At 48.4% G+C, this 27,615-nt stretch overlaps 1 protein-coding gene across 3 annotated transcripts in view; it reads right to left on the bottom strand.

Annotated features, from left to right (window-relative positions):
- Positions 1–27,615, bottom strand: part of CSTPP1 (centriolar satellite-associated tubulin polyglutamylase complex regulator 1) — a 212,818-nt gene that overhangs the window by 13,482 nt on the left and 171,721 nt on the right. For all 3 annotated transcript variants that reach the window (XM_060400082.1, XM_060400081.1, XM_027979708.2), the window contains one exon: positions 12,570–12,654. In XM_060400082.1, coding sequence (XP_060256065.1) covers positions 12,570–12,654 — 85 coding nt within the window. The remainder of the gene's footprint in view (positions 1–12,569; positions 12,655–27,615) is intronic.

The following is a 27,615-nucleotide window of genomic DNA, read 5'->3' as shown; positions in this document are numbered from 1 at the left end:
TGTCCTTTAGGATGGACTGGCCGGATCCCCTTGCAGTCCAAGGGACTCTCAAGAGTCTCCTCCAACTCCACAGTTAGGTTTACCTATGTTCCCTCCTTCTTGAACTTTCCTCCTACCTCCTTCCCCATCCCACCTCTCTAGGTTGTCATAGAGCCCCGGTTTGAGTTTCCTGAATCATATAGCAAATTCCCATTGGCTATTGGGCTTCCCTTGTGGCTCAGCTGGTAAAGAATCTGCCTGTAATGTGGAAGACCTGGGTTCGGTCCCTGGGTTGGGGAGATCCCACTCCAGTATTCCGACCTGGAAAACTCCATGGATCGTATAGTCCATGGGGTCACAGAGAGTCGGACACAGCTGAGTGCCTCTCGCTTTCACTTTTCATCTGTTTTACATATGGTGGTATACAAGCTATTTTACATATGGCAGGATACATGCTATTTTACATATGGCAGGATACATGCTATTTTACATATGGCAGGATACAAGCTTCCATGCTGCTTTCTCCACTCATCTCACCCTCTCCTCCCTCCCAGAAAGACCTTTTTAAAAATGCGAATTAAAAAAATAAAATAAAAAATAAAATAAAAATGCGAATTTGACTGTTTTGCAAGCCAGTTTTAAACACTTTATGGGCTTCCCCTTGTCCTTAGAGCAACGTCTCCCATCCTTATCCTGGCTTATGAGCCTGTATGCCCTGCCCTTGGCCCCCGCTCGCCTTTCTGGACTCACAGGAGGCCCCAGTCAGTGTCCCCCACGACGCTCCAGCGTGGCGGGGAGGGCACACGGTAGGCCCTCAGCCAGTGTTAGTTGAACGAGAGGGAAAGTGTGAACTCATAACTAACAGCGGTGCGGCACCCTTCTCTTTTCTCCTGGCAAGGTGGCATCCAGGCACTATTTAAGAGGGTGGTTTATTTAAGAGGGACGAGCTAGAGTCACAGAACAGGGGGTCGGCGAGGCGGAATCTGCAAACCAGGATGTCAGCTGACGACTACCTTCAGATCCTTTAGTGGGAAGAGAGGATGAAGGGTAAGTGGCGCTGGGCCACGGCTCTTGAAGGGCTGCCTCTGAGGGAGACGCCACAGGGTTCTGGGAGACTGCCTCCAGAAGACTGGAAGCCGCCCAGCTCTGGGATGATGGCTGCTTTGAGAGCGAGTGAGCTGCCTGCTGCTGGAGATATTCAAGCGGAATACTTCCCCAAAGTCTGAGCGGGCTTCTTCTGGCTCTGACAGAAGGGCACCCCAAGGGCGGAGAGAACTAACATCTGGTAACTCTGGTCTCACTGGGGAGAAGTTTGCTGTTGAAAAACCTCACAAAAAGGTGCTTTTAGAAACACGGAATGCCACACCATCCATCTCCAGACTAGTGCTGTGACCCGTAAGAGTCCTGGGCATCTGGCACCGGGATCTCACAACTGTGGAGAGAGGCAGGCAGGAGGCTGCGGCTCTGTCTCTGCCCGTGGTGACTGTGATGACCCCAGGCTGTGGGCCCTTCACCTCACCGACAGCGGCTCCACCCTGAACTCGAACCTGGCCCCACCCGCTTGAGGGTCAGGAGGAGGAGTTTCCTGGCTCGACACCCCTTCCTGCCAGAGGCCTTCTGCTAATGTGCCAGCCGCTCCTGACACCTGGAGGAGAGGGGCCCGCTCCAGCTTTGAAGCGGAGCCAGCAGGGAGCGGCTGCCAGCGAGAGTCTGTACTGGGTCAGGGAGGGACCCTGGCATGCCAGCCTCGGGGCTGGAGAGAGGGGGCTCTAGGGGAGAAGGAGAGGCTGGCTCTGAGCAGAAACATGTGGAGGGTGGAGTCCAGGGCAGCGGCTGGAATGGAGAAAGAAAAGAGCGCTTGGCAGGGTCTGAGCCCGTCCCGAGGGGGCTGGCTGTTCTTGCCCTCCCATGCTGACTTCCAACAGCTGGGATGGGCTGGCTGGCTGGACATTTGGTGGGTGCCAACGAAGCAACAGTTTTCAGCCTGAATCTGCGACTTGCCAACTTCCTATCTCCCTTAAAGGTCAGCATCCCCGGGTTGAGTGGCAGAAGATGTATTGTTTTGTTTTGTTTTGCAGGGATCCAATCCCACCCAGCTCTAGAACTCCCTGCCCAAGTTTCCTTTTCTCGGCAAGTCACGTTTTCTCTTGGAGCTTTAGTTTCCTCATCTGTAGAGGAGATAATTCTAGTTACCAATTCACAGGATTCTGGTGAAGATTCAATATGGTGATACGCTGCGTCTATTCTACTGTTATATATTACTGGTATATCTACTGTTATATATTACTGGTATACAGAGTAATGACTCAAAATCAGTGTTAGCTGCCATCCATAAGTGTGTTCTAGCTGGTTTCAGGTGATGGAAGAGCTCAAAATAGCGAATAAAAATATAGCTCAGAGGAAGTGCAGCCAGTGCCTGGCCGGGCACAGGCTCTCAGGCGGAAGCGAGCTATCCTGTTTCAAGTCCACTTCTGGGGGGCCGCTGGGGCTGGCGAGAAGCCTCCCATGCCGGCACTTCCTCTGGGAGGTCACATAAGCTGCACTGTTCATGGGTGAAGGTGAGGGGTGTCTCCAGGCCTGTATGGGATCCCGGGACACCTCCGTGGAGTCTGCCTTAATGTCAGGGCCATGAGCGAGGGCGAAGCCACAGCCTGGCTGCCTTCTCCAGGTATCACCACAGTTCTCTGCAACACTTCCTTAGGGCTGCCCGCCCCCGGGGCTGCACTGGAGACGCCCCCTGCGCGGCAAGAGCTGCTTCCAGTCCAGGCCCTCCGAGCAGCGTGGGGCCGTCCAGGTTGTGGTCTCCCCGGGCTCCGGGCCGCACTTCCGGCCCCTGCCCTGCAGTGCCTGAGAAGCTGGACCCAGAGACCCTGGGCAGCAGCAACGACTACAGCTACACAGCGTCCAGTAAGGGCTTGCTTGGTTAGCGCTGTGCGTCCGGCATTGCACTTTCTTTCCCGTTGATCCTCTGATGTGAGATCGATGGATATCTTCACTGAGAACACAGGGGCTCAGAAACTTGACCAGGGCTTTCAAGCCAGAAGCAAAAGAGCTGTAATTTGAACCCAGGCCTCTCTGACTCTAGTCACAGCTCCTGGGCCAGCTGCAGCTGCTCCAGGTGAGACGTGGCCGTGACGCCTTCCACCGGGGGTGGTGCTGTCCCTTCTCCCACTCCTGTAGAGCTGCAGCCCCCAGGCGGGCCGGACACCGAGGCCTGGACGCTGCTTCTTCCTTGCAGATGCCATGAAGGCCCCGCTCGGCCATTTCGGCTCCATGATCCTGGTCTCTCCCCAGAAGCCTCGTAGCTGGGGCTGGGGGCAACTGTTCCACTCTCCACATCCAGTGCGTGGCCTGTGAGGAACCTCCCTTCTTCTCCCAGCTCCCCCGCTCCTCAAACTCCAGGCCCCCTGGCTCCCCCACCCAAGTCCTCACTGGCTCCTTTCCAGGTTGCTTACTTGCCCGAGACGGCCTTTTGCTCTCCCTGCTCCCTTCCTAAATCCTGCCCACCTTCTTCCTTTCACTTGTTTTTCTCTTTTTTATATTTTGAATTACAAAAGCATGATAACACATTTACAGGACGCTTGGAAAGTACATATCAAAGTTACATAATAGCTTCACTATATATTACAACTACTTTTTAAGTAGATAAATTAAGATTTTTAGTTGGAGTTTCAATATCAAACTCTCAAAAGTAATAGAATGAATACAGAAAAGTCGAAGGATGGAGTAGAGCTGAAAAGCACCGTGGACCAGTTCGACACAAAGCTGGCACAATTTTCACGCAACAGTAGGGTATAAATTCAAGCCACCACAGATCGGGAAACTAGAAGACACTGGGACACATCCAGGGACATAAACCAAGGTGGAAAAGCTTCGTGGTTTAAAGGCATTGAAATCACACAGAGTGTTCTTTTATCCACACCTTTTGCATTTTAAATGCACTATTTAAAACTTCAGAGAATTACACTGAATAACAGAAAAAGCATCTGTGTACCCACTAGCTAACTTCCTCTCCAGTCTTCACGTTTCCCCACCCTTGCTTCAGTGTTTAAAAGCTTTGTAAGCGATTACACGTACTGTGTAGAACACCTGGACACCCTCCCTCTACCTTCCTCCTCCGAGATCCTGCGGGAACTTGAGGGCTTAGCATTCACTCATTCACTGAAGCTTGGGCTTGGCAGCCCTCTGCCTGCTTTCATACTGCTGTTGACTCACACAAACGTTGACATTCTTAAAGCATGATACGGCTTCGGTCTGCCTGTTCTCAAGGCTCTGCGCATCCCTCTGCAACTCGCCATTTTGAGATACATCAATGCTGATGCATATGTATCTCCCTGTATTCACTTTATTATTTAAGAAAAAACATCCGTGGTATCAACCTGAGTCCCTTGCATTGGAAGGCGGATTCTTAACCCCTGGACCACCAGGGAAGTCCCACCTCCCTGTATTCATTTTAGCTGCTGTACAGAATTCCATGGAATGGATTTAAGGCAGTTTGTCCTTTCTACGGCCTGGCAACAGGCATAGGGCTTCACTGGTAGCTATCACAAATAATGCTGCCTGTCTCCTTAGACTCAGCCACACCTCGTGAACTTTTTTTTTTTTTTTTTTACTATTATGTAACTAGTTCCCTGCACATGGCAAATTCAAATTTATTTTTTCAGAACTTTCTGGAATTTTTTTTCCATTTTCCTCTTAAAAAAAAATTTATTGGAATATAGTTGCTTCACAATGCTGCGTTCGTTTCTCCTGTACAGCAAAGTGGACCAGCTGTATGTATACACATATGCCCTCTCATTTCTTGAATTTTTTAAGATTTGCCCAAATGGCTTCCAAGTGATTATGCCAGCTTACACTCCCACTAGCAGAGTGTGTGAGTTCCCACAGTTCCACGTCCTCACCAATACGTGCATTATCTCACTCTAAAACTTTTGCCAATTTGATGACTGTGACGGGGTATCTCAACTTAACTGGCATTTCCCTGATAACTAGCGAGTTTGGCCACGAAAATATGCCCGAATGTTTGGTAGTTGTCAGGGTATTCTCGTCTGTGTATTAGCTCTTCATGTCTTTGGACTATTTTTCTACCGAGGTCCTTCATTTTTTTGTTATGCTCTTGTAGGAGTTCTTTATAGACAATCTCGAGACTAAAGCAGTTCTGTAGACTGATTTGTTGTTAGTTACATAGATGATAAATATCTTCTTCAAGTCTCTGGCTTGTCCTTCAACTTTGTGTATGGTGTCTCTTGTTGGACAGATGTTTCTCATCCTCATTCTCCGCTGGGCGAGGGCTCCGCGCTTGCGCGGTCGCGGCCTGGGTTCAGTCTCTGCCAGGGCGCTCCTGCTTCCCCGCGGATGCTTCTTTCTCTAGAACGTCTGCTCCACGAGGGCAGGGGCTTTGTTTTCTTCACTGCTTTCATCAGCAGCAGGTGATGGCATTCTCCTTCAACACTGGCTGAATGACTGATTGAGTGAATGCAGTTTTGTGGTCAGCTTATCAACCTCGTCCATTGGAGATGGGCTTAAAGAATTTATATCTCGATAAGAATTTTTTAACTACCTGGTGGCAATAAAATATTTTCTTCTAATCTCTTTTAAGAGTATTATAGCTTTGCATTTTACACTTACATCTATAATCCAGCCTTCCCAGGTGGCAACAGTTGATAAATAATCTTGCTGCCAATGCAGGAGACTTGGGTTCAATCTCTGGGTCGGGAAGATCCCCTGGAGGAGGAAATGGCAAACTACTCCAGTATTCTTGCCTGGCAGATGCCATGGACAGAGGAGCCTGGCGGGCTATAGTCCACAGGGCAGCAAGAGTCGGGCAAGACTGATCACACATGCACGCATGGGTTTTCTGTAATCTGTATGAAATTGCCTTTTGCATATGGTCAGAAGTAGTGATCTAATTTTATTTTATCCTAGAGGATAAACGTCAACTGAAAAAAAAAAAACGCACAATGTGAGAGTTGTGAGTTAAGTTTTATTTGGGGCAAAATGAGGACTACAACCTGGGAGACAGCACCTCAGATAGCTCTGAGGAACTGCTCTGAAGAGGTGGGGGGGGGAGCTCAGTATATACTGGTTTTGGTGAGGGGCGAACATGCAATCAAGCGCGCATTGTTGCAGAAGTTGCTATTAGTCTTGTGAAGTTTACTGCTAGCCACGAGGAGCAGATGTCTCCATGAATGATTTTAGTGCTTTTCTAGGTATGAGGAGAGGCAAGGATTGGACTCCTAAAATCTTTTCTTGAAAACATCTAACTATCTGAAGGCCTGTTCTGCTAGTTTTTCCCAGAACACGGAGTGCCTCATTCCTAATGACCCCATTCAGGGTGTGTTGAAGGTCAGCTGCTGCAGTGGCTTAATCCTCGTAGAGACAGATGGCAAGTCCCAATTTTCAGTGGGCATTACGACGGCCTTGGGCTTCCCTGGTGGTTCAGATGGTAAAGAATTCACCTGCAATGCAGGAGACCTGGGTTCAATCCCTGGTTTGGGAAGATCTGCTGGAGAAGGGAATGGCTACCCACTTCAGTATTCTGGCCTGGAGAATTCCACAGATTATATAGTCCATAGGGTCACAGAGAGTCGGACACGACTGAGTGACTTTCACTGTCACGGTGGCCTTACAATAAGTCTTAGTAGTTGATAGGGCTAAGACTTAGTGCAAGACCATCAGGCTTCCCTGGTGGCTCAGGTGGTAAAGAATCCGCCTGCAACATGGGAGACCTGGGTTTGATTCCAGGTCTGGGTTGGGAAGATCCCCTGGAGGAGGGCACGGCACTCCAGTATTCTTGCCTAGAGAATCCCGTGGACAGAGGCGCCTGGCGGGCTACAGTCCAGGGGGTTTGCAAAGAGCTGGACATGACTGAGCAATGAAGCACACGCACAGAGAACACAGAGCTGAAGAGCAAGTTCATCTCTTACAGACCCTTCAGGTCCTGATCCAACATGTCTATCCCTGCCTTATGGACCAGCTTTTCCTACTTTACCAGGTTAGGCTGTAACCTGTTTACGCGTCCCTGCAGCACTTGGCTCTTCATTGATTTAGTGTCTGCCGCTCTATCGGCAGGCAAGTTCCTCGAGGGCTGGAACCACATCTGTTTTGCTCACTGTCATAGCTCCTCCACAAGCACGATGACTGGCACATAACAGGCACTCAATAAATATCTGGGAAATGAAAGGATGGGGAGGGAAAGGATCTTCTCTTTGGGTGAAAGACCTCTGGGGCAGCAGCGACGCTGTCAGATGGCAGGTCCGGCCTGGGAGGAGGGCTGAGCAGGGTGATGTTGCAGGTGGGAGGCATAAAGAAGGACATTCCAGATTTGTTCGGAGTCTACATGCTTTCAAAGCGCTGTATGTATTCAGCCTACAACCGTGGCAGAGGAGCTCTTCCTATTAAACACGTATTACTGATGAGGAAATGCTGCTTTCAGAGACGGAGAAGTGAGCTAAAGGCGATTTCAGATGACAAGAGTGAGAAGGAAATGCAATTCCTCTGAGTGCAATCAGTTCTAAAATGGCAGAATGAGATGGGCATGCAAAGCTCTAAAGAGGTTCTCCGAGAGTGGTCCCAGACCCGTGAGCATCACCTGAGAACCTCTAAGAAACATGAATTCTTGACCCCCATCTCAGACCCCCTGAACTCTGAGGCGGGGCCTGGGCCATCTGTCGTTTACTAAGCTCTGCGGTGAGTCTGGCACGCTCTCAGGTTGGAGAGCCACTGCTTGAAATCGCCACCCTTGGGGCGAGGCTTCCTACACGTGTCCTGTGAGCCTTGGACGGGCCACAGGTGTGAGGGGCCCCTGGCCCAGGGGGTAACCACAGGCAGTCTTGTCTTTACCCTACTTTTTGTTACATATTATTTTCTGAGTGTTGTGAAGGGGAAGAAGGCCAGAAAGCAGTGCCTTAGGGAACCTAGGAACTTCTCACTTATTTAATTTTTACATTGAAGTACACTTCATTTCCAATGTTGTGCTCATTTCTGCTGTATAGCAGGGTGATTCAGTTATACACACATATATTCTCCTTTCAATATTCTTTTCCATTATGATTTATTCTGGGAGACTGGGTACGGTTCTCTGTGCTCTACAGAAGGGCCGTGTTGTTTATCCATTTTATATGTAACAGTTGCATCTGCTAACCCCAAACTCTCAGCCTATCCCTTCCCACTGGCAACTACAAGTCTCTTCTCAATGTCTGACTTCTCACTGAATTAAAAAAAAAAAGTCTGGCAATAATAACACCAACATTATTTTAACAGCAAGAAAATATTATTTACTGAATGTCCATAATGTGCTAAGCAATTTACACATATATAATTTTGTTGAAATCTTACAGCCACCCTATGATGTAATTATTAGCCCCATTTTACAGACACGGCAAACAGGGCTTAGAGAAGTTGAGAGAGATCCTCAAGGTCATGCAGTCAATAGACAGAGGTGGTGTAGATACTCAGGTCTTTCTAATCCCGTGGTGCCTGTGCTCTTAGAGGTCAGGGTTAACACCACTGCTTCTAACATTTTTGCTCTATGCCAGGCATCGTTTTAATCATGTGATATGCAGCTTCAATTATTACAACTATTACAATTATTCCCACTATTACAATTATTCCCACTTTACAGATGAGGAAACTGAGGCTCAAAGAAATTAAATAACTTTCCCCTGGATATAAGTTGGAACCTGGATTTGAACTCAAGAGCTCTGGCTTGAATCTCTCTGGTGGTCCAGTTGTTAAGAATCTGCCTGCCATTGTGTTCAGAGCAAAGCCCAGACTCTGCCTGAACACGACAGTCAGGCACAGGATGCCAGGAACCTGCGCTGGATGGATACAAGCTGACTAATTGGAACACTCCTGATTCTAAGTGTTTGTCACTTCTATATTCTTCTGGCTTTTCTGAAATTTCTTAGATTTCTTTACTGCACATGTGTTGTTCTTACAACTTGAAAGGGAAAGGATGAAAGAAGCAAAAAAAAAGAATCTGCCTGCCAGTGCAGGGGACACAGGTTCGATCCCGGTCCGGGAAGATTCTGCAACCCGCAGGGCACCTAAGCCCATGCGCCACTACTACTGACCCCGTGAGCCTCAACTACTGAAGACCTAGGGCCCGGGCTCTGCAACGAGAGAAGCCACCGCAGAGAGAAGACCATGCACCGCGCCTGGAGAAGAGCCTCTGCTGGGTGCAAGGAGAGAAAGCCCACACACGGCAGTGACGACCCAGCACAGCCAACACACACACATAAATAAAAAGGACCTTCCCTGAAGGTGGGGAGGGGTGGTATTAAAATACCATCCAAAGTGGCCTCTCACTTGTTAAAAAAAAAAAAGAAGTTTGGCTCTAGTTGAATTCTTTTAACTGTCAGGAAAGCCGCCCAGTCCATGGAGGATGGAGACGAAGATGGTGACCGTTTAGGGATACGGTAACTTAAGGACCTCCATTCTGCAGGAGTGGGGGATGGGGCGGGGCTATGGCCGGGCGCTGTCAGGGGGTCTGCTGGCTCTTCCCCCCAGCTGTGTTTCCGGCTCACACCTGCTGCCCCAGGTCTGGCCGAGGTGCCGACCAGGAGTTGGGTGCACGTGGGGCTGCTCTGTGCCCGGCAGGCTCTGGTGCACAGCTGCGTGTGGGTCACATTCCTTTACGCACACATCATCAGGGGCTGCCGCCTGCTCCCGCGGCCTGTCCCCCCCCTCGGGGCCACGAAGACCGTCCTCCAGGCACGGCCACTGCCTTGGGGGGGCCTCGCCATCCGCACCCCTGCCTGCAGTTTTGGTCAGAAGCCGGAGCTCTCGTGTGAGGAAGCTGGGATCCTGACCTTCAGGACGAGATGGGAAGAGCTCAGTCAGAGGGGCACATTCTGGGACGGATATGATTTTTCCACACACACACACACACACACGCATGCACGCAGCAGCTGGAGTAGGGTGGGGAGAGAACGGAGCTGGGGAGGCGGGGTCGACACCAAAGCTTGAGTCCTGAAGTCATCTCTAATTTTGTAGCCCGTCTCCTGACGCCTGTCCTGGGCCCTTCTGTTGTTGATTCTGGCGTCCCCACCATCCCTTCACGTTGCTGTCTATTAGCATGGACCGGCCACCATGCTTCCCCCCTGCTCAAATGAAAAGGGCTGAAGTTCTAAAGAACAAGAGGGTCTCTTGGTGGTGGTGGTGATGGGGAGGGGCGGTAAGCTTCTGACCACAACCAGGGGAAGGTCACTCCAGAAGCCCCTGGATATCAATACTTGTCAGAATCTGTGGATTTTAGATGGTTCTGCCCCTTCTAGTCTAGCCTTGCAGTGCCAACTACATCAGGTTGTTTGGGAGCATCTGGGAGGTGGGTGGGGCCGAAGACCATACAGAAGGCTCGCCCTCGGGCCCACCCGCTACCTTTCAGGTGCAGGAAAGGGGGACGGCAGGCTGTGATCAGCAGCCAAGTGATCCTCTTCTGAATCAGATGTGAAGCTCCTTGGTGGCGGGGTGGGTGGGTACAGAGACTATAATCTTATTCACCACTGCACCCCCAGTGTGCAGATTACATCCTGGCACAAAACTGGCACTCAATAAATAGTTGATGAGCGGCTTGTCTGGCCGTCCAGTGGTTAAGACTTCACCTTCCAGTGCGCGTTGGATCCCTGCTCAGGGACCTAAGATCCCACATGCCTTGGGGCCAAAAAGCCAAAACGTGACACAGAAGCAATATTGTAGCAAATCAGTAAAAACTTAAAAAAAAAAACCACGTAAGAAACCTTTAAAAAACATTTGATAAGAGGAAATACTGAGAGCTGCTATGACATGGATGAACTTTGAAAGCCTAAGGCTAAGTGAAAGAAACCAGCCACAAAGGCCCACGTATCGCGTGCTTCCGTCTGAGTGTCCTGAACAGGCAAATTTACTGAGACAGAGTGTAGTTGCTGCGGGCGAAAGAGGATGGGCGGGGGATTCGGGAGCAGTGGTTGAGAGCAGCAGGGTTTCTTTTGGGGGTAATTAAGATGCTCTAAAATGGATTGTGGTGATGTGAGTATATGGTTGACCCTTGAACAACCTGGGTTTCAACTGCGCAGGCTCACTTACATGCGGATTTTTTTCAATAGTGAATACACAAGGTGCAGCTGGTTGAGTCCATGGAAGCTGAACCCGCGTATACGGAACCATGCGTCTAGAAGTTCTGTGTGTATGCAGAGCGGACTAAGAGTTCTCCTTGGATTTCCAACTGCACAGGGGGGTCAGTGTCTCTTGCCCCTTCCTTGCTTACTAGTCAGCTCCACTCTGTATGCATACTTGATCAGCTGATTTAGGGGAGCTGGGCATTTAAAAGAAATCATTACTTAGACTTTACTGGAGCAGTTTTAGGTTCACAGTGAACTTGAGGGGATTTCTCAAATGCCTTCTGCCCCCACACAGGCACAGACTGCCCCCGTCATCAAAGCCCCCCACCCCGCCAGCACATTTGCTGCAGTCACTGAACCTACACTGACACATTAAAGTTTAGGTTTGCGCATCACTCTTGGTGTTGCACATTCTATGGGTTTGAACACATGTATCTATCATGTATGCTGGGTCCTGTGTGCCATCTGACTCCTTTCAACCCATGGACTGTAGCCCTCCAGGCTCCTCTGTCCATGGGGATTCTCAGCCAAGAATTACTGGAGTGGGTTGCCATGCCCTCCTCCAGGGAATCTTCCCATCCTAGGGATCGAACCCAGGTCTCCCACATTGCAGGTGGATTCTTTCCCATCTGAGCCACAAGGGAAGCCCAAGAATACTGGAGTGGGTAGCCTATCCCTTCTTCAGGGGATCTTCCTGACCCAGGAATTAAACTGGGGTCTCCTTCATTGCAGGCGGATTCTTCGCCAGCTGAGCTACCAGGGAAGCCCGTCTATCATGTATAAGACAGAATATTTTTCTAAAAATCCTCTGTTTGGGCATTTTTCAAAAAGATTTTTGCTACACTTCCATTTGCTGCCTTAGCTCAGATTTTCAGCTAAATAAGTAAAAGTTAACTGAGGCATAGCCAAGCTACCTCATGTGCTTAAAAAATGTGAATAACAGTGAAACCAAACATAGAAATTAGGAGGTTCCAACTATTCCTGCCAGGTCTTCCTGGTTCTGGACTAATATTGAAAACCGTCTTTTAGCATAAATAATACAATTTATCTCCCCCTCAGTCGGAGTTTATCACCTTCACGCTTTCCAGCCTTGAACTTCACCCCCCTTCATCACAAGTCACTGCCAAAGCTTGCGCCATATTTTCTCAGAATGTCCTCTAGGGATGTTTATCTGTGTGTGTGCCCGTGTGAGTGTGCGAGCCGGTGTGAGTGTGTTTGCCTCTTCATCTCACCACCCCCCCAACTCGATCTGCAGACCCTAAGGCTCCCCACAGAAACCACCAAAGATCATTTGGCTTCTTCCTGGAGATGCAGAAAGTGAATATTATGTTTTGGGGCAAATCCCAAATAGACCCCTCTCCAAATGCCAGTTCCTTCCCTATCGGTTTTACTCTCTCCTAATGTGTGTTTGTCTGCATACGTCGCAGTTATCTCTCAGAAGCCCGAGCCAGAGAGGGGGCTGAGTTTACTTCGGGAGCCCGGGAGACATACCTGGCGGCCTTCTGAGTGAGCTCCAGTGGGAAATCCGGGCACAGTAATTGCAGCAAGCAGTGATATTCCCTCATGGTCAGCAAATCTGCAGCGAAATGGAGAGGAAGGAGTCAGACCTCAGAGTGGGAAGTCACTGCAGTCTCTCCGGTCATTTCAGGGGTTTCAGACATACCCTAGTAGAACTGCTCTTGTTTAAACAAATTTTTATTGGAGGATTATTGCTTTATAATATTATGCTGGTTCCTGCCACACATCAACATGGATCAAGGTGAGTCACTATTAAGGTTGTGTTAACCCAAGGATGATATTTTACGATCAATATTTCTACAAAGTTTTTCCAGGATGGGAGGCACCCAGCTACAACATTTTGGTCAAAGGAGCTTCACTGGTTTGAGAGATGGTTGTGTAAGAGGGGAGAATTAGAGGGGCAACTTTATTAGCCTTCTCAGTTTGATTTTCCTGGTGTCTGAAAATCCACAAAAATGAGTTATTTCAAAGCTGGCTACGTTTGCTGAAATTCTCTGGCATAGTAGTCTTCACCACAACATGCCCAAAGACCATGCACAGAATATCTGGAAGCAGTGCTGAGGCAGAGGCAGCCTTGCAATGTATGGGGGAGAAGAGTTAGCAGGGCGACCCACAGCCCTTCTTGCCCTGCCATCCAGTACTGGGCAGGCTGGCTTCTTTTGGATGCCCACACACAAATCTGGCCATCTTACTGTAGGAAGCCAAGACTCAAGGTCTACAATCAAGGCGACCAAATGACTTCCGATATACAGAAGCAGTGCTCTGGGAGAGATGAGCCAGGATGAGGCTCCGTGGCTCAGCAGAAAACCCAGAGAGGTAAACTGAGGGCTTTGTAGAATGTCAGGGGAGGGGAAATACACTGACGCTTAAAAGCTGTTTCGGGATGATTTGAGAGACTAGCATTGAAACATATACATTGCTATGCTAAGTCACTTCAGTCGTGTCCGACTCTGTGCAACCCCATAGACAGCTGCCCACCAGGCTCCCACGTCCCTGGGATTCTCCAGGCAAGAACATTGGAGTGGGTTGCCATTTCCTTTTCCAATGCATGAAAGTGAAAAGTGAAAGTGAAGTTGTTCAGTTGTGTCCGGCCCTCAGTGACCCCATGGACTGCAGCCTACCAGGGTCCTCTGTCCATGGCATTTATACATTACCATATGCAAAACAGATAACCAGTGTGACTTTGATGTATGAAGCAGGGCACCCAAAGCCGGGGCTCTGGGACAACCTGGACAGACAGGGTGGGGAGGGAGGTGGAAGGGGGGCTCAGACGGAGGGACACATGTACACAGATGGCCAATTTATGTTGATGTATGGCAGAAACCATCACAATATGGTAAAGCAATTATCTTCCAATTAAAATTAAAAAAGAAAAGAAAAAAAAAAACTTGTTTTGTTATTGCTTGTCCCAAAGCTGAGGGATTTTAGATCAGTCAGGCAGCTTCAACCCACAAGTATTCCATATACCAAAGCATTTCAAATACGGAAGGACGTGCTGACCGTAAAGCAGGATGGAGCAACCCAGAAGCCCTCCTAACCGGGAGCCTGGGTGAGAGAAGGGAGCCCAGAGGGCAAGGCCACGCTGGGGGAATGAAGATGGTGATCACAGGCACTCGGCTTCTCTGGACCTAAGTTAGCTCAAGCCACAGGAATCCAGATCTCCTGTCCCAGCGAGTTCGGTTGATGCTTTTCCAAGATAAAAACCCCAAATCCCCAGGGACAGGCCTGGGTTTCCTATTCCTTTTTCATCAAGGCTCAATTCAAGGTGAAGGCACAGCATCAGACTAACCGCACTGCCAGTCAGGGACAGCGAGGGGACAGCAAGGGGACAGCGTCAGCGCCAGGGTGGGTCAGAGGACCAGGACGGCTTGTGGCCTTCATCTCGGCCACAACGGGGCGGGAGGGGGGGTCGTGCTTCCCTCTCCTCGCTCGCCTGACCTCGGGCACCAGCCTAGTCGGAGGCTTTGTTCTTCAGGGGAAAGAGTAACAGCTACTTGTGGGCTCGCGGACTTGGGGTGAGGACAGGAAAAACGAAACGAGGAAAAGCCACCGAATCGAATGCGCTCCTGCTTTCCTCTCACTCCAAAGCTCCCTGTGCAGAGAGGAGTGAGTTCTGTCTTTGAATCATTAAAGCTCTTCGAGGCTAAGATTTAGAGGAGGAAATGGCAACCCACTCCAGTATCCTTGCCTGGAGAATCCCATGGACAGAGGAGCCTGGTGGGCTACAGTCCATGGGGTCGCAGGAGTTGGACATGACTGAGCAACTGAACTGAATTGAACTGAGGCTAAGATTTGGTGGATGGATCTGATACCATTCTTAGGGCGGGCCAAAGTATTCCCCAGTTATTCATATTTATCCCCCAAATTATCTGCAAGATACTCTTGGGAAGATAAACAGCATGAAGGAAAATGAGAAGCTGAGAGAGAGTTGTGACACCTGCCCCCCACCCCCCGCTTATTTAATCAAGAAACACCACGCTGGGACTCCATCTTAGCCTCTAGCCCCCTGGTTTTCCTGCCCTCAGCATTTTTTAGGTTCTTGATGACATTCTAACTCACATGTTTCAAATACTTGCTTTCTAAGGACAGAAGAGTAACTTACGAAAATAATTTTGTTCTTCTCCAAAGCATCGACAGTTCTGGGAAATACTAAATACACTCAGAAAAACAGAATACATCCTGTTTACCACTTCTGGAACTTGACATTCCCAAATGTAAAGTGGGGAAGACAGTCAGATAAAGAGATGAGTGAAAGTGCAGGCAGACACACAACTCTGGCTACCTTAACTGTGGAAGACAGCAGTTCTATTTCTTTAAGACAGCAGTTCTATTAAAGCAGACTCAGGATAATAACAAGGCCAGATGCTTTCAAAGGAGACGCATCTGTCACTTGGAAACACTCCTGGGTTGCACAGTGGGTATCTGGGAGAAGGGTGAGCAGTTAAGTCTTGTCCCGGAATCAGAGCATTGATGAGCAAAGGAGAGCTGTTCTTCCCCTGTCCCTCCGGCTCAGGGTCAAACCTCGGCTCTTTGGTTCCCCAGGTAGGCAACCTTGGGCAAATTGCTCATTCCCTCTAAATCTCAGTTTCTCATCTGTGAAACAAGAATGACGATACCTACCTTTCAGGGCTCAAGTCAAGATAAAAGAGATGATGTCTAGAAAGTACTAGGCGGAATGTCTAGGGCACAGTAATGCCAAACAACAGCAGCTGCTTGGCTTTGTTTTTAGTGCTCATTCATTTACTTATTTCATTTCTGGCCGTGCTGGGTCTTAGTGGTGGCCCTCGGGATCTTCAGTCATGGCATGCCAGATCTTTAGTTGGGCCATGTGGAATCTAGCTCCCTGACCAGGGACTGAACCCAGGCCCCCTGCATCAGGAGCATGGAGTCTTAGCCACTGGACCACCAGGGAAATCGCTTGGTTTTGGTTTTAAATCCTGGGGGCAAAGGCAGGAGATGAGAGGAGGAAGAAGTTTCTTGCTGAGTTTAAAGCTTAAACCCCCAGGAGTGTTCTGCCTTGGAAATTCTGTCAGCTTGTTTGAGTCAAACCTGTTCTTGAATATTCTTCTGCAGTCTGCATTTCATGCCTGCTCCGTTCCCAGGAAGATCCCCTGGAGAAGGAAATGGCAACTCACTCCAGTATTCTTGCCTGGGAAATCCCATGGACAGAAGAGCCTGAGGGGCTACAGCCCATGGTGTTGCAAAAGAATTGGACATGGCTTAGCAACTAAACAACAAGAACAACAATATATGGAGGAGGGCATGGCAACCCACTCCAGTATTCTGGCCTGGAGAATCCCATGGACAGAGGAGCCTGGTGGGCTATACAGTCCATAGGGTTGCACAGAGTTGGACACGACTGAAGAGACTTAGCACGCACGCCATTCCCAACAAGCTGGCGGCCTCCCCAGCTCAGAGGCTCCAACTCAGCCATTGGTTAATCCTAAATGCTCCTGCCTTCGGGTCCTTTGGCTCTAAAGAGCTCTCCAAGATCTCGAAGACCAGCCTTGCAGGCAGCCCCTTTGTGCTTCGGGAATAATAGTGAGTCAGACAATCACTGAGCTCTGTGCTCAGGCTCTGAAGTAGCCTGCTTAACTTCACGACAACCTCATGAGATAGACTCCAGTAGTCTCAGCCCTACTGCACAGGTAAGGACATGAAGGCTTAGAGAGATGAAATTATCTGGGAAGTGAGGAGACAAGGGTCCAGAGCGTGGGGGACAGGAGGAGCATGTTTGGCTTTCCAGAGCCTTGGCTTCCTCGGCTGGGAGGGGAAAGGAAGTGAAGTGAAAGTCGCTCAGTCGTGTCCGACTCTTTGCGACCCCATGGACTATACAGGCCATGGAATTCTCCAGGCCAGAATACTGGAGTGGGTAGCCTTTTGGGCCCAAGGGCTGGATGGGCTTAATGATGATAATAATACCTAGGGTGAACACTTACTGGGCACTTACTCTGGACCAGACACAGTTCTTCCAAGGGTGTTACGTGTGCTGTCTCATCTAATCTTCACTGCGGTTATCCCCATTTCACAGATACAAAAACTCAGATCATGCTTAACTGGTGGAACTGGAACCCAAGCTCCGGCAGTCTGGCTCCGAAGTTTACCCAACTAACATTTTCTGCACCTTGATCTTATCAACGGTAATGGGTGAAGGCTTAAAAGCTTGTTCTCCACTCCAAACAAACTGTAGGGACTAAATAGCTCCAGGTGAACAGGATCAAGGAGACAATTCAAGTGAATTGGGATTTTTTTGCATGTAAGAAATTGAGTCTGAAAGGTTCTAATTACTGTCAACAGGAAAGACTGAAGCTCCAGCATTGCGGCCTGTGCTGGGCTGGGGGCCACGGGGAGGCAGGAATGAGTACACCTGAGCGGCGGCTACACCACGAATCCCACCCACTGCCGGCGCTCCACCCCGGCAGGTGCAGGAAGGCAAGCGGTGTGCACCTCCAGATGCCTGCTCTAAAGGAATCCCCCAGGTCCTGAAAAGTTCAAAGGCAAAGACATGAGACGAGTTTGGTATAAGATCAAAATCAACATTCCCCGCAAACTGGTGCTGCTCTTTTTGTGGGTGGCCACAGCTGTTCATCTTTCTTATTCTAAACCTCCTAAGAGCCCCAGTGACTGTGTGCCTGGCTCGGGGACCAAAGGTCTCAACCCCGCTCCATCCTATCATCTCAGGAGGCTGCTCGGTACTGCGTCGTGGCTCCCGGCATGGACTCTGGAGTTCGACTGCCTGGGTCCAGATCCAAGCCTTGCCACTGATTTCAAAGTACTGACCTTTAAGCGTTCTATGCCTCAGTTTCAACATCTATAAAGTGGGGATAAGGATAACCAACATCATACAGTTGTTCTGAGTTAAACTACTGAGAACAAGGGTGCCATCATAAGTGCTCTGTTAGTATTTGATATTATTATTTCAGAAATAAAGAAACAAGGTTTCTTTATGAGATTCAGATGTTTGCTAGTTTAGCATTCAAGGTCCAGTGAGTCATACTCTAGCAGGTAGGATCTGACAGGTTTGTGGGGGACGTGACTTCTGATGATAGGATTATTTATGCCAGGTGACTTGCAGACTTTATATCTAAGGTAAAATACAGATAGAGGAAAACAACAGAATGGGAAAGACTAGAGATCTGTTCAAGAAAACTGGAGGTATTAAGGGAATATTTCATGCAAGGAATGGCACAACAAAGGACAGGAACAGCAAGGACCTAACAGAAGCAGAAGTGATTAAGAAGAGGTGGCAAGAATACACAGAGAAACCATATAAGAAAGGTGTTCATGACCCAGATAACCATGATAGCACAGTCACTCACCTAGAGCCAGACATCCTGGAGTGTGACGTCAAGTGGGCCTTAGGAAGCATTACTATGAATAAAGCTAACGGAGGTAACTGAATTCCAGCTGAGCTATTTCAAATCCTAAAAGATGATGCTGTTAAAGTGCTGCACTCAATATGTCAGCAAATTTGGATAACTCAGTGGACACCAGACTGGAAAAGGTCAGTTTCCATTCCAATCTCAAAGAAGAGCAAAGAAAGCTCAAACTACTGTACAACTGAGCTCATTCTACATGCTGATACAGTTATGCGCAAAATCCTTCAAGCTAGGCTTTAGCAGTATATGAATCAAGAACTTCCAGAAGTAAAAGCTGCATTTACAAGAGGCAGAGGAACCAGAGATCAAATTGCCAACATTTGTTGGATCATGGAGAAAGCAAGGGAGTTCCAGAAAAACATCTACTTCTGCTTCATTGACTACCCTAAAGCCTTTGACTGTGTTCAGTTCAGTTCAGTCGCTCAAGTTGTGTCTGACTCTTTGCGACCCTATGAACTGCAGCACACCAGGCTTCCCTGTCCATCACCAAGGCCCAGACCTTGCTCAAACTCATGTCTATCAAGTTGGTGATGCCATCCAACCATCTCATTTTTTTGGGTGTGTGGATTTGCCTGTGGGGATCACAACAAACTGTGGAAAATTCTGAAAGAGATGGGAATACCAGACCACCTTACTTGTCTCCTGAGAAACCTGTATGCAGGTCAAGAAGCAACAGTTAGAACCGGACATGGAACAACAGACTGGTTCCAAACTGGGAAAGGAATACGTCAAGGCTGTACAGTGTCACCCTGCTTATTTAACTTATATGCAGAGTGCATCATGAGAAATGCTGGTCTGGCTGAATCACAAGCTGGAATCAAGACTGCCAGGAGAAATATCAATAACCTTCGACACGCAGATGATACCACTCTAATGGCAGACAGTGAAGAGAAACTAAAGAGCCTCTTGGTGAGGGGAGTGAAAAAGCTAACTTGAAACTCAACACTCAAAAATGGCATCCGGTCCCATCACGTTATGGCAAATAGAAGGGGAAAAAGTGGAAGCTGTGACAAATTTTATTTTCTTGGGCTCCAAAATCACTGTGGATGGTGACTGCAGCCGTGAAATTAAAAGACGCTTGTTTCTTGGAAGGAAAGTTATGAAAACCTATACAGTGTATTAAAAAGCAGAGACATTACTATGCCGACAAAGTTCTGTATAGTCAAAGCTATAGTTTTTCCAGTAGTCATGCATGGATGTGAGAGTTGGTCCATAAAGAAGGCTGAGCATTGAAGAATTGATGCTTTTGAATTGTGATGTGGGAGACTCTTGAGAGTCCCTGGACTGCAAGCAGATCCAACCAGTCAATCCTAAGGGAAATCAGTCCTGAATATTCATTGGAAGGACTGATGCTGAAGCTGAAGCTCCAATACTTTGGCCACCTGATGCAAAGAGCTGACTCACTGGAAAAGACTGTGATGCTGGGAGAGACTGAGGGCAGGGGGAGGAGAGGGCAGCAGAGGACGAGATGGTTAGAGAGCATCACTGACTCAATGGACACGAAACTGGCTTTGGGAGTCAGTGGAAGGCAGAGGAGCCTGGCATGCTGCAGTCCATGGGGTCACAGAGTCAGACACAACTTAGCCACTGAACAACAACACAAAAATACAGATACCTTGCGGGTGGGCAGGGCAGTTGTGTTATTGCAGAGCCCAGACTTCGTAATCAGATGACCTGGCTTCAAAACCTGGTCCCGCTAGTTACCGCCGGCGTGACTTGGACAAGTTAGACAACTTCTGTTTCCTTTTCCTGTTTTTGGCTGCAGCTTGTGGGATCTTAGACCCTCTACCAGGATAGAATCTGTGGCCTCAGCAGTAAAAGCTCGGCGTCCCCACCACTGGCCTACTGGGGAATTCCCTAGACAACTTTTCTGAACCTTGGTTTCCTCTTAGTAATGTGACTAACAACAGTACCTGTCTAATGGGATTGTTATAAAAATAAAAGGAGGTAATTTGTATATGAGGTGTTTCTAAAAAATTATCAAAATGTTCAGTAAATGGGAGAATTGTTTAATAATTATTAACTGAAGTCCTGACATTAAGGCATCTTTGGACCTAACTAAAGTCCTCAGCACAATGTCGGATTATAGTACTAAACAGCCGCTGAAAGAACAAATGAATAAAGCACGCACCGCACAGTGACCCAGGTTAAATTCGGAGGGACGAGTTTCTGGTCGCCGCGTGAACACAGAGACGAGGGGTTTCCAGACACAGGAGGCATGACTGTAAATTTAGGGTAGTGCGAAGAGGTGCTGGGTGCTGGAAATGGAAAATGTGCTGGTTGGTTGGGTAACCCGGCTCTCAGTGAACTGAATGAACTACAGCAGGTGTAACTACACTCCATGGCCTCGCTGACAGCTAGCACTTTCTTAGCAAGCGCTCAGTCCAATCAACCTGAATACTTATTTTCACTGGAACAGATAAGCAGTTTTACCATGAAAATCAGAGGAAGCCTAGGGTTCGCTTCTTAGGCATTCAGTTTACCACTGTTAAAACTCTGGGGCTTCCCAGGTGGCGCTAGTGGTTAAGAACCTGCCTGCCAGTGCAGGAAGCCACAGAGGCTCGGGTTTGACTCTGGGTCAGGAAGATCCCCTGGAGGAGAGCGTGGCAACCCACTCCAGCATTCTTGCCCGCGGAATCCCAGGGACAGAGGAGTCTGGAGGGCTCCGCAGGGTCTCAAAGAGTCGGACACGACTGAAGTGCTTTGGCATGCGTGCCCTGTTACAACTCTGGAAAGAATACTGAAGTTTTCAACACACCCAACCCCTGACTCAAAATATTCTTTTCTCAGCTGTCCCACTCTAATCCTAGAGAGTGATGGATGAGGTTATGATGGCTGAGAAAACTCATCTCGTCAGAAATTAGTCACGCTCAATATGTTCAAGGGCTTCTTGGAAAAGAAGGATTGAAGACCTTCTCTTGTCTTTTCTCCATCTGGTCTTGCCTTCCTGGTGTGGAAACGCTGGGCTCTGAAGCTCTGTGGGGGCAGCTGAGTCATCTCTACATCTTCCTCACAGACCACCATGTGGGTCCACACATTTGGTCCGAAGAACTGCGGCGGTGTGTGGTTGAAGATTCAGATGCCTCTTTGCTCTCCCTGGGAAATGGTGCCCTTTGCAGGGTCACAGTGGTGTCAAGAAAGCAAGGATGAAGGAACAAGGGCCATATCTTTGTCCCTTACTCATAGAAGCCTTCCCCCAAGCCTGACTGAATCGAGGGTTGTTTTTATTTTTATTTATTTATTTTTACCTCCGAAAGTCTGGAGGAGGAACTGGGGTTTAGTCTGAGTTCATTTGCATGAGTGCCTTCAGGCTGAGGGCTGGGACAGGAGCCGGAGATAATGAAATGCTCCCAAGCCACGGGGAATCCCAGAGGACTGAACAGCCTCTAGTTGGTTGGCTGCATGATCTCAGTAGGAACTACCACAGAGTCCAGAGAACACCGCAGCCCATGAGTGGACTCTCCAATTTTCAGTTGCCATTGTGTTTATGTTCTTTCATGCAGGGGTTGTGAAGTCTCCTTCCAAATGACACTTGCCCCCCAGCCAGGCTGCTCTGCCAAGAGATGCTCGGAAGGACATGGATAATTCAGGGCATGACCATACCACCCCTTCCTTTCCCCAGGGCACTGAGGCTTTGGTACCAGTCCGCAGCTGAGTAAATATCTCAGCGCTACTCTGCAAGGAGGGGAAGGGAGAGAGGGGGGAGTAGGGGGAGGCGGCGAGACATCTGACAGCTTCACCCCTCATGTAGCACTGGGTACCATGAGACACAGGAAAACTGCAAACATCCACGGGGGATGTTCTTGTCCAGCAAAACCTCAGAGGAAGGGCAGGCTGTGTTCTTAAATTTTATCTTCTTTGATAGCACGGTTGTTTTATATTGTAAATGGAGGGAAATGATAGTTTACTGAAAGGGAAATGATTTTACAAAAGGAATGAGAAGCAGCAATGGCTCCCAGTGACACCTGTGGGGCATTATTAATGCAACTCTTTGCCAACTCATTAGTCTCCAGGCTCTGCGAAGTGTGTTCAAACAGGGGCAGAGAGCCAGACTCTTTCGTTTTCATATTTGATTATAACAAAGCCCAACACCAAGTGACTATTACTTCTTGACCAGTACATACATTCTAGGCAAAGTATTAAATCAGGTACAGTAACAATTTTGCCCCGAATTTTAGAATGAACAAAAGAAATTCCCCAGGGAGACGTCCCAGGGGGTCCAGTGGTTAAGAATTCACCTGCCAATGCAGGGGACATGGCTTTGATCCCGGATCCAGGAAGATCCCACAGGGGACAACTAAGCCCGTGAGCCACAAGTCCTGAGTCCGTGGGCCCTGGAGCCCGGGCTCTGCAACGACAGAAGCCACCACGCTGAGAAGCTCGTGCACGGCAACCAGAGTAGCTCCCGGCTCACCACTACTAGAAAAACCCCGAGTGCAGCAGTGAAGACGCAGCACTTCCACCAATAACGACAAAGTCCCCAGAAACTCTTATACAAAGATTTAAAGAGACATGAGCATTTCTAATCAGGGTCTGAAAGCTCTTCCCCAGGGATTGTGTTCGGCACATCCCAGCAGTCTGATCAGGTGAGGGGCTGCGGGACTGAACCGGAGGGCTGGGCTGGCATGGAAGAACCCTCCAGACTGGGCCAGACCCTCAGGGTGCCACCCTCTCTTCTGGACGTCATGATGCAGCTGCTGAGAGGTGGAGGACCGGGGCAAGGCCTGGGGCTGGCAGGGGCGGGGGGCACTGCCTTAGCTCTGATGACCACGTGAAACCCAACAGGCTGCCTGTGCCCAGGCTGGGGAGACAGGTGACATTGTGAAAGGAGGCACCAGCTAGGAGAAAAGAAGAGTCTCTCTCCAGGAGCAACAGGGCTGGCTCCTCGGGCACGGGCATGATTTCCAGATGGTTTACTGAGGACATGGAGGCAGCTTTCCTAAAGAGCCCAGTAGCCCTTCAAGGAAGCTACCTCAAGCCTAGCGTTCACAAAAGGGAGTGCCTTTGGAGGCAGAGGTTTCAGAGCCGAAGTGTAATTTTCATCCTGGAAGAAGTAGGGACCACCGCAAACTCCTATGAGCCACTTCTGTTTTTAATACAACAGAAACGGTCAAACAGGCGCAAGAGCTGGAGGATGAAGTAAGGGTGAGAGGAAAATCCTGCCCTCTCGATGGTGGCATATCTGGAACACCTCACTCAATTTTTGAAAAGCAGGCAGTATTTAAAATTTCCTGCTGAGTGTGTGTTAGTTGCTCAGTCATGTCCGACCCTTTACGACCCCTTGGCCTGCCAGGATCCTCTTGTTCATGGCATCCGCCAGGCAAGAATACTGGAGTGAGTTGCCATTCCCTGCTCCAGGGGCACTTCCCCACCCAGCCTGAATCTCCTGCTCCGCGGGCACCTTCTTTACCATCTGAGCCACCTAGGGTTGTAATGGCCGAAATGAGGATTTTCAAGCCTTTTTTTTTTTTTAAGTCTGTTTTCCCACAAAGATACCTCCTGATGTACAGAAAAAAAAACTTGGTCTGAGTTCTGCAAAAAACTAATTCTGTGATTCTGGCCACAGGTTTTTTGGACCTCCATTTCCTCACCTATAAAATAAGAACGTTGTGGTATGTGAGGGCTGAACAAAATTTTTAAACAGATACACTTTTTAAAGGGGCTTCCCTGGTGACTCAGTGGTAAAGAATCCACCTGCCAATGCAGGGGACCTGGGTTGGATCCTTGGGTCGGGAAGATCCCCCGGAGAAGCAAATGGCAACCCGCTCCAGTCTTCTTGGCCGGGAAACCCCATGGACAGAGGAGCCTGGCGGGCTGCAGTCCGTGGGGTCGCAAAAGAGTCACACATGACTTTGTGTCCAAACAATACAACAATTCACTTTAAAAAAAGAAAAGGAAACCTTGGGAGCTCCCCGGCCATCCTCGGATTCTGCCCTCTCACCGCCAAGGGTGTGAGTTCAATCCGCAGTCCGGGAACTATGATCGCACCAGCCAGAAGGTGCACCCCTGCTCTCCCCCCACCAAAAGGAAGTCCTATAAGGAAACTTAACGTATAACAGATAAAAACAAGCCTTTTCTGACCTAACTTTGTCCTCAACAGCCTTTACTAGAGGTGTGGGGGTGAGGAGGCTGGGGGAGAAGGCCTGAGGAACTACTTTGAAACTGTGGGCTCTACCCACGCACCCCAGCTCCTGAGCCGGTACGCGGCGGCTAGAGGAAAGGCTTCACTAGCAAGGAGAGGACCCACGTGCCGCAGTGAACGTCCTGCACGCCGCAACTAAGACCTGCCACAACCAAAGAAACAAATACCTATGCAAGCAAAATAACACGCCCGGCTCTGTGCAGGACGGCTTATAAATCGCTGGCCCTGACCCCGAGTGGATGTCATACAGCGTATGGCTAAGGGTGCGGGTCCTGACTCAGCCGACCAGGATCTAAATCCTGGTGCTGAAGCTAAGTAGCCATGTAGCAGTGAGCATGCCCACTAGAAACGGCCATAAATCATCATCATATGACTGTGAATAAAGATGATGCTAATACTGATCATGAAGAGCTCTTGAGAGGATTCGAACAGGCGATCAAAAAGAGAGGGGTAGTAAACTTCACGTTCTAGTACACGGCACCGGGCAAGCGTTCAGCAGAGTGCCTACTCCGGTGTCTGAGGCACGCAGGCGGGATGGCACCTGCAGAACAAAGGCTCAGTTCATGGAAGCTCTCCAGCTCCAGCCAGTGGGTGGCTAGAACCATCTTATACCTTATCGCATAATTATTTTCTCTCGCTGCCTTTGTTCTTATTGACGAGTGAATAACAGACTTCCTGCCCCAAGGCAGGTGCACACCATCTTCCTGGATAGTCAGTGCGCTGCCAACCCTCTCTTCTTACAATTAAAAGTAATGATGAGTCATATTTACAGAGAGGCTGTATAATTATGCAAACCATTTTCATACGCATTACCACTTTTGATCTTCATAAGAAACCTGTGGGGCAGAAAGAGGAAAGTGGGAATAAAAGTATTCCCGTTTTTATAGATGAAGAAAGTCAGCCTCATTCAGGGATAAAATCACCAAGTAAGCGGTAGAGACAGGGTCCAATCAAGCTTCCCACTCCAGGGAATGGCCTCTTTCTACTGTGGAGGCCAGTTCCCTGTGATGCCATACGGTCCCTGGGACCCCGGGCTCTCAGCCTGCTTTTATCTCTCCCAGAGAATTCAGTAGTGAGAATGCAGTGAATGTTAGCTGCAGACGCTACTATTGTCATTTCGGTTACGTTGAAATCTACCACCGGGCATTCTACCTCTTTCTAGCATCCTTCTCCTAGGCTGACCCCACGGTCAGATGTGGTGTGTCTGGCTCCCAGCTTCCTGGTTGCCCCCTCCAGTCAAACTGAGAAGGCCCTTCTATTTTAGGTGACCCGCTGCTAATCTCTAAAAGAAAACAGAGAAGGGAAACAAACACAACAAACACGCTGAGTCATTAGAAGCCTGTGTCTGCAATGGTAACAGGCCCAGGCTTAGGTTAGCAAAAGTATATTGAATGTACATAAAAAATAATTCCAACTACCTTTTTTCCTTTTCCAATTTAAAATGAGGCTGACAACCTGAAACAACAGAAGTCAACTATACTTCAATAAAACATATATAGTTAAAAAAATAAAAAATAAAATGAGGCTTAAAAAAAATTTGGCATGGAGTTTTATAAGCTATCAGCAAAATTATCTGATGAGGACTTGTCTGAGAAAGCAAGCCACAGAAAACAAAACCCAATAAAAGTTATTATTTTTCTGGGCTTTCTGCTGTCCAAAGTAGCCATAGAATAAATAAGAAGTGGAACAGATTATGCATTTGTTTTGCTTAAAATGCATTTTCCTTCTTTTCTAAATAAATATACTAAGAAGCGGTGGCTAACAGAGTTACTCACAGAGGGTGAGCCGAACCAAGACAGACTAAAAATAAAAAACAATCTAAGTTCCCTGGTTCTCAGTGATGGCGCGAGTAGGGGAAGGCTGTTGCCAGCCTGTAGGCGTATTTATAAAGACCACAGCCTGTTCTCTTGTCAGAATCCACTAACTTCCACCAAGGATGATGCATTTCTGGCTACCCATGAACTAAAAAAACAGATTTCACAAACAAACACAGAAGGAAGCAGAGAGAGGGCTGGATGCAGATAAACATGCACTTCTCCAGATGAACCCACCTTTGCCGTCCCCGCTGTTTCCTGCCTTCTGCGGGCATATATATTGCACCGTATCTATAATTATATGTATATGTGTGGGTCAGAGAAAGAGGTGTCCAGAGACACAGAGTGTCTGACTTTTTTTGGGATTGGATGGGAAAGGAAATTGATGTTAGCAGTTTCTGTTCCTTAAAGCCATCCTCTTTGTCAAAGTATGGTTTTCCTGGTAGAAGAGTCTTTGCCTGTAACACGAGTGAATCACTCATCTCACTTTAATAAAGATTCAAACCAAATGCTAGCGGCTCTCCATGCTGGGAAACGACACAATGGTTGGGCTGTCTCAACTCGGATCCTCATCTTTCAGTGCAGCTGGCAGGCATACAAAAGGAAAGGAAACAGGTAAAAAAAAAAAAAAAATACCCCAGTGGCATCAAAGGATGAACCCACCCAGTTTCTTTCAGTCATAAACATGCTAGAAGACAAAGTCTGGTCTTACAGCGTTTGGATAAGTTACTCGGTGTGCCCATTGACGTGTGGCCTTCAACTGGGCACCAACTCTTTTTTTTTTTTTTTAAATATTTATTTGGCTGCTTCAAGTCTTAGTTTCAGGGCACAGACTCTCTAGCTGCGGTGCTTGGGCTTGGTTGCTCTGAGGCATGTAGGATCTTAGTGCGCTGACCAGGGATCGCACTCATGTCCCCTGAATCTCAAGGCAGATTCTTCACCACCAAGGGAGTCCCAACTGGGCACCAACTCTTTGTACCGCAGTTTCTTCTTCTGTCATGCCTCACATATAAATGATTGGGGTCGATCAAACTAAGTTTAAATATGTTTTAAAGTATGTAAGCATAACCCATTTTAGAAAAATCAAACAAAAATATGAGCAGTGGGCAGACATTGACAGCTCTTAAAAAAGTAAGACCGTAGAAAAAGGAAAAAAAGTAAGACCATTCAGAACTATATAAAAA

This window comes from Ovis aries, chromosome 15, assembly GCF_016772045.2.
Source record: "Ovis aries strain OAR_USU_Benz2616 breed Rambouillet chromosome 15, ARS-UI_Ramb_v3.0, whole genome shotgun sequence".
Classification (NCBI taxonomy): domain Eukaryota; kingdom Metazoa; phylum Chordata; class Mammalia; order Artiodactyla; family Bovidae; genus Ovis; species Ovis aries.
The sequence above is the reverse complement of the archived record's forward strand: the minus strand, read 5'-3'. Positions and strand labels throughout refer to the sequence as shown.